Genomic DNA, 7,844 nt, shown 5'->3' on the forward strand with positions numbered 1-7,844 from the left:
TAATTTTCATTTTATAAAATTTTTTGAATGCATATATGTATATATCAGAGTGAACCTTAGCTATTCTTGGTGAAAAATTTCTTTTCAATTTTTTTCAAAACGCTCCCTAAAATTGTTCCATTTAGGGGAAAAAAAATCGTGCAAAATTTGAATTCGATCGGACAATGGGAAGACGTGACACATCCAACTTGAAGCTTTTAAATTTTAATAATTTGACATGACATATAAAGGCAACGAATTTTTAAAAGATTAATTGATATAGTTTATATTTTTAAAAATATTATATTTCTTTTCAATCATATGAACACTAAAATACGAGTCGAGTAGCTCACATTCCAATTGGCTAAATATTATAGTTATGCATTGTAACCGTTTTCTTATTTTATTATAATTATTTAAGTAATAATTATTGGATCATTCGGTGAGCGATTCTTCGGTGCCCACGGCACACCTTCGGCGCGTATCTTGAATATCGGTCCCACGATCCAGAAAATTCAATTTACCATAAAAGAAACCGAGTTGGGCGCCAGGTACGGCAGGCCGCACCATTCACGATAATAGCAACACTGAAGGACAATTGCGAGACCGATAATTAACGCGACGACAAAATTCCGCGGCTACTCAGTGTACCCGAAATGGTAGAGAGGGTGGTTCGGGGGAAACGGGAGAGATCTTGAGAGTCGAGAACACGGGAGCTAAAATGAGTATTCGATATGGTAAAATAAGAGTAACAATAATATATTAACAATAAAAGTATAGAGTGGTTCGTATAAACAATACCTTGTGGTGATAGCAGATAATTTCCATGCAAATGTGATATCGTGTATTTCCGCGGAGATCGACACGACCGAGCGCAATAGTATCGAATTACCGGGCGTCTAGCGTGATTTGAACTCGACTTTTCGACCGTGAGGATTTCCGCCGTACGTGACTTATTTAGGCCGCGACAACTGAAGAAATCTCTCAAACGCACCGGTAATTACTTTACGCACGCCCGTGAATCCGCTTCGATGGGGTAGAAATTTCCAGAGTGTATGGCTCGAATCGGTCCTTTAGTCAGGCTCGCGGTGAGCCGGTATTTGCCTCGATAACAATAGCGACCTTGGCGTCGAAATACGTAATATATAACTCGAATGACTCGCGGAAACTAATAGCGAGCTCAAAGATACCCGACAGATTTTCTGCACGATATTTAAGAATTTCGCTTTCCCCTTACTCTAATTTCCTATAACACATACAATATACTCGCTAACAATGCACAGAAAGAGTACGGGACTATCGAGAACGACTGTGGTGTACGAGTCGTGTGACGCAATACTTTACGCGATCCTGAATATCGATCGCGTGAGCGTAAAGATCCCGATAATCTACAGCACACAATAATTACAAACGCAAAACTAACATTAATGACTGTCGGCGGCGGCAAAATAAGTAGAGAGAGCTTATTTTCTATAATCCGGATGAGTAGCAAGTGCCCGTCGGCCGTTGCGACGCAGTCTACCAAAAATTTCACAAAAGTTAATTCACAAAACGCGTGGCTCGACAACTATTAAGGGCGCGACTCATCCGAATTAATTACTTACAATAATTCGGCAACAAAATCGGGCTGGCGACACTCATCCCACCGGCTGGAAGATCTCGGATTTTCCGTCGCAGTTTCGTTCGCACGCTATCAGGGAAACCTACGTCCTTCCTTAAAGCTCGCCGAACAGTGCCGAGCGAGAGTCCTGCAGGAGACACGCCGGCGCGATAAATCGCTATTGTGCCACCTGTAGCGCTTTCGCGTTACGCAGGGCCGTCCTGTGGTCCTCGCGGTCCTTGTTGTCGTCACGGCCGTGTTGGTGGGTTCATCGCCCCGGAATTTCCAAAATTTGCTGTTGTTCGGCTTAGAGGTGCGGGCTTACAGCTGCGCCAGATCGGCTCTTTTCCTATTTTACCGAATAGGCCCATGGGTGAGAGTCCTCTCGCCGCTCCGTCCTTGGGACTCCCTCGCTTCGTGCGGGTGGAGTGGTCGCCCCTTCGGCCGAATTCTTCCGGCCCTTCGCGCCTCTTTCCTGCCGTAAAAAATACGAAGTTACCGGCAGCGATGTTTCCTTGCCACCAAAATAGTTTTTAATATTATCGAACTACGACCTGACATCTGACCATGCGTGGAGCACGATAGCGAATAGAAGGAGAGCGCAACGACATTCTTCTATCGCGCATGCGCCATTAGAACGGAACGGGCTCGGATTGCTCGGAAGGACGCTATTCCAGAATAGGGGGGGACAGTTCGGTTTCGATAACTCCAGGATACAGGGTACCGACTGTAAAGCGGTTCCTCGGTGACCGATCGCAGTCGGCGCTCGCCGTCCGCGGAGTTTACGTTGCACGTTCGTATATATATCTAGAACGGATATAGAGAGAGACGGAGCGTGCAGAAGGCACGCGCACAGACATACGGCAGGCGAGGACGACCAAGATGGCTAACTGTCAGACTGGATCCTCCCATTGGCGCGGCAAGTGAGCGATCGGGCGACGCGATTCTCTTCGACGGTGTTGTTGCGTGCGCGTGTGTACGTTACGTGCGTCATCGTGTCGAGCTTGGAAGACGCGAGTCGAACGCAAAAATTCGGAAGACGTCATCACCACGGGCCATGGTACATCGATAGATACACGGATCGAGGGATCGATACACGCCGATGATACTCGTCGCTTCTCGGAGTGCTTCCCCCGCGATGACGATGACTTTCCTCGTCGCGAGTGCAACGGGCTGAGTCGGGCGAAAACGGTTTACCCGAATCGAGCCGAGATCGGGAATAGATAGATATCAATGGCGGACAACTCGACGAGAAATCGGCCAGTCGACAAATCGGTGCGTGGATGACCCGACAACGACGAGTTTTTGGGCACATCGACGCGCGTACATTTATCTATTACGTCCACTCCTTCCCCTCCCCCTCCCGTCGTCCCATGTGTGTCGCGCTCGGTGTTGCTTGGTTAGTTAGTCGGGTCTCTGTGTGCGCGCGCGAGAGATCCATCTCTCTATCTCTCTCCTCCGACTCCCTATATACCCTCCGCTAAACGCGCACTCGTTCGCGCGGGAGAAGTGATGCATAAGAAAATCTCTTGGATGGTACGTCCCGCGATACGTGTGTTGGGATGTAGACGACGGCGACAACGGCAGGAGGAGGTACGTATATAGTCAATACGTGTATGCGTCAGGTGCATATCATCTCTCCCCCCCCGTACACTTTTCCAGGCGATACCTGCCCCGCTTCGTACCTGGTTGCTGGCGTACGAGGACGAGCGCCCGTATTGGTAGATGGTAATCACACAACTCTCTCTCCCTCTCACTCCTCGCGGCGCTCCAAGATCCACCGCGGAGAACCATGGCTTCTGGTGCATCCTCCTTGGACAGTGCTGGAAGTAGCGGTGAGTGGGACAATTTTTATTTTCAACGCCTCTCTTCTTTCTTCGTCTTCTTTTTTTTTTTTTTTTTTCTTTTCTTTTTTTCTTTTTTTCTTTTCGATAATGTCTCTCCATCGCGTACGGCTAACGTCAGCGCGTCATTGTATTTTTAATTACGACGTCGTTCTCGTCGTCGCCGCAGAAATATTTTTATCGGAAAATTAAACTTGGCGGAGAAGCTCTCGAGGATTCTCCTGCATGCACTACCACTACGCCTTCTGAAATATCGGCGTATCTGTTTCAGAGAGTAATTTAAAAAATTAGAATTTTTTTATAATTATAATTTTTATTTATTTTTAATATATTAGTTAAGAGATCCCCTAGGATTTTACTATGAAAATCTGTTTCATTTCAGAACAGATTTGCATATATATATATAGATACATCAAGAAAAGAATATTATTGCCAATAAATATTGGATAAAATTAAGGATAAAACAGATATTATGTCATATCATTTGGAATATTGTTATTGATCTTTCTTGGCTGAAGAAAAATAATGAATCACACTATATACTTATATGCGTGGCCTAGAGTTTCTTTCCTGGTGAAAGCTAGCGTGACCTCTGATTATGTTGTTCCATCTACTGTAACAAGCATTTCAGACTTTTAAATTTTATTGTGAAATTTTAACGCGCTATTCGAATATTATTCATACTTTTACTTGTTTTACTTGTGCTCTTTTTTTTTTCTTTTTCTTCTGTTTGCGCTTCTCTTCTCCCTTTATACATGATCGGTATGTATGTCTTGAAGTAATACAGGTGTTTATAATTAATTTTCCAGATGGTGCACTTAACATGGGTAAGAATTATTTTTAAACAAAAGTTATAAAAATACATGTGCATATATAGACACATCTCTATGTACATCGCATCTTTTTTCAATAAATTCCCAATGGGTCTCCCTTTGTCGCATTATTATTATATGTATTGCTTAAGAATGATTAAATTAATTAGATCGATGTACAACACCTATCTTTTTCCTCAATCTTTCTCTCTCTATTATATGTATTTTTTTATTTATTTGCTTTTTATTTATTTACTTTTTATTTATCACATCATATTACATCAAACAGAATGTATTTTATTTTGTACGCACATATTTTATATTGAGTTACATCAATTATGTTTTTGACGTGTTTGCTGTTGAAATTGACACTTATGGCAAAAAACCAGAGGGGGATAGCGGAAGTTATGGCAGTGTTGGAAGTCCGGTTCGTGGCCCCGAGTGTCGTAGTGCCGAATTTGACGGTTTGCAGGCTCAATGTGATCAAGCGATGCATCAGCTTCAGCTACTTAGGCATAAGCACTCCGATACCATAAGACGGTTTGTTTTGATTTTGTTTCAAACCTTCTGTCTCGCTCTCTGCTGCTACATACCTTTCTTCTCATTTTTCATTTTACCATGCAAGTATATTTTTTAGTTACATACAAATGCACACATTTCACATTTTTCTCACATGTGCTTGAAACTTCGCTTTTAGGATAAATACGATTCAAGTGCGTTAAAAAAAAAAAATGTACAAAACACAGGTGTGAGCATACTATGAAGGAATTGGAGTATTATCGCGGGCAACATATAGCAGTCATGAATCAACTGGAAGCGACATCCCAAGAGAGCTCCGCGTTACGGGCGAAATATAGTGATCTTGCAAACGATAAGCAACGACTGGACCGGGAGGTGCAGACCCTGCAAAAGGAATTGTCGGAACTGCAGCGTATACAGAACCAAGATGTTCTCGTCTCCGATGCCGCGAGCAACGATGCTATGAATCAACATTATCTATCTGCGTTACGAAAATACGAAGCGGTTAAGGACGAATACGATTCTCTCAGGAAACGATACGACGACTTGATTGCGTCGCATTCCTCTGCAGTAAATAAGGCAAGTACATCCGATAGCGTTATTTCCAACACGTTTTACTTTAACATAATAAAAATTTATGCAAAATTGCATATTTGTGATAAATACAGCTAGAGTTATCGCAAGAGGAAGCTAAGAGGCTCAAGAAACAATACGACAGCGTCTTGGAGGAGCGTAACAGCGCGATTCGCGAGCGCAACGGTCTGAAGCAGCAGTGCACCGCCGCGATTCGTCAGTGGGACATTGCCTTAAGGGAGAGAAACGAGTATCGCGAAGCGCTCGCCAAGGTGCAGCAGCAGCACGAGGAGGCGGTCAAGGAGATCAATCAGGCAATGGTGCTGCGCATGAAAGCCAGCAAGGATATGAAACGTCTTACCGAGGAACGAAACGCCGCCTTGCAGGAATACAGTCTAATTATGGGAGAACGGGACACGGTGCACAAGGAGATCGAGAAATTGGGCGACGATCTCACGCAAGCGTATACAAAAGTCACGCATCTGGAAACGCAGAATAAGCAGCTCATGGAAGAAGTAATGAAAATATTATTAATTCAGCTCTCTCTCGCCATTCCTCTCACTCGTTATTTTTATGTCTCTTCTATATAGATGTTTATAGAGATATATATTTTTTATGATACATACACTTAAAAAAGTGGTTTTGCAACTACAGCAAAAATTTTCTGGGTGCGCAAAATTAACTGAGGTACATAAATGATATATATATTTCTTTGTTTGTTTTTATGAATTATTAGAACACAAAATTAATAATGAACTTTATCATATAATTATTTTTCTACTGGTTTCTTTTTTTGTATGGGGAGGAAGGAACAGGCAATTTCATATTACATTAGTTTTAATCTTCTTTCGAATTGTTTGAACACTTAATTCTGAACTTTATCTTGATGCACTCTTTCGGTATTGTTGAAGCATTTAATTCTCTCTCTCACTTTATCACGAACGATTACGAAACAAGAGTTTGAAGCAAAATTATAATTCTATAATTATCTTTTTGTAGAAACTTTCAATTTGCGCTTGTTGCAAGTACGAAACTGTAAAATAAAAAGAAATAAACCCTTGCATAATTACACATATCTATTTTCCGAAACTAGTGAAAGTCTTATTTTCGTAGGTCATGAAAGAAATTTGAATAAGATTTCATCAAGAAAAAATCTGAAATTTGTTGTTAGAAACTTATTGTATAGTTATTTATATAAATGAACGCAATATTCTGTTATACACAATTACATCGACGCCGATTTATTTGCAGAAGAAAACGTTGTCTTATCAAATCGAGACATTGAAGAGGGAGATCGCGTCCGCCTTGCAAGACAGGGACGAAGCTCTGAAATTATGCAATGAGTTACAGCAGAAATTCGGCGAACGCAATTATACCGGCGAAGGTTCCAACAGAGACTATAAGCATTGTTTGGAATTGAACTCGTTTAGTCGTGAACGCGACAGCGTCAACAAAGAAGCGGAGAAGGAGACGAACACGAGGGATTATACGACACGGGATAAGCAACGCATGGACAATTTGGAGCAGGCTAACTTGGAGTTGGATAAACTCAGAAAAACAGTGGATACGCTACAGGTGGAGCTCGAGGAGGCCATTCAAGAGGCCGAAGTATCGAAAAGAAGGAGGGATTGGGCCTTCAGTGAGCGCGACAAGATAGTGTTAGAGCGAGAGAACATAAGAGGTCTGTGTGATAGATTGCGAAAGGAACGCGACCGTGCTGTTTCCGAACTGGCTGGCGCTCTGCGCGACTCCGATGACATCAAAAAGCAACGAAACGAGGCGTCAAAGGAGTTGAAGGATTTGAAGGAGAAGATCGAATTTAGCGATCATGCGCTGCGAACAAGCCAGTTGGCGCAAATAGATGAGAATAATGATTGGGAGATGATTCCGATTCACGTGGAACCCGGTAGAATCTGCTTGGACTCGGATCGCGACGATCTCGGATTGATCCTCGTCGGCGGCCGCGATAGTCCGTATTATCCAAACGACACCGGTGTCTATGTCGCACAACTGGCGCAGGGTAGCGCCTTTGATGGTAAGCTACGGCTAAACGACTGCATCGTGCGAGTGAACAACGTTGATTGCACATCCGTGTCGACGCGTGTAATCCTGGAGACTTTACGTTCATCTACCATGAATCCGGCGACTCTGATCGTGAAGCGGCGCCGGATGACCAGGCGGCCGTTGAGAACTACGCAGTTGTCGATCGGCACAGTGCCACACGGTATTACTCTGGAACTTGGAATTTACATCTCGAAGATATCACCCGGCAGTTTGGCCGCCAAAGATGGAAACCTCGCCGTAGGAGATAGAGTATTAAACGTAAGTTACATCGAAGCAATTTGCTCTAAATCTATATCTTATGTTAATTTGTGTAAATTAATTGATATATAATCTCACAAAGTGTAAGCATATAAATACTCTTTACTCCTTTTTTATTTCTTAGACTAAAAGAAATCAATTAAAATAAATAAAATTAAAAATTAGTTTGAAAAGAGAAAGAAATAGATCCCCCTA

At 42.7% G+C, this 7,844-nt stretch overlaps 1 protein-coding gene across 1 annotated transcript in view; it reads left to right on the forward strand.

Moving 5' to 3' along the window:
* The first annotated feature begins 2,925 nt into the window (after positions 1–2,925).
* Positions 2,926–7,844, forward strand: part of LOC115243018 (disks large homolog 5) — a 10,578-nt gene continuing 5,659 nt past the window's right edge. Inside the window, 7 exon segments of the mRNA XM_029819667.1 lie at positions 2,926–3,172; positions 3,242–3,414; positions 4,233–4,250; positions 4,625–4,775; positions 4,982–5,333; positions 5,423–5,842; positions 6,579–7,649. Of these exon segments, the coding sequence (XP_029675527.1) occupies positions 3,372–3,414; positions 4,233–4,250; positions 4,625–4,775; positions 4,982–5,333; positions 5,423–5,842; positions 6,579–7,649 (2,055 nt within the window). The 5' untranslated portion in view covers positions 2,926–3,172; positions 3,242–3,371.

The sequence above is a fragment of the Formica exsecta genome, unplaced genomic scaffold (genome assembly GCF_003651465.1).
Source record: "Formica exsecta isolate Colony F162 unplaced genomic scaffold, ASM365146v1 scaffold667, whole genome shotgun sequence".
Taxonomy (NCBI): Eukaryota; Metazoa; Arthropoda; class Insecta; order Hymenoptera; family Formicidae; genus Formica; species Formica exsecta.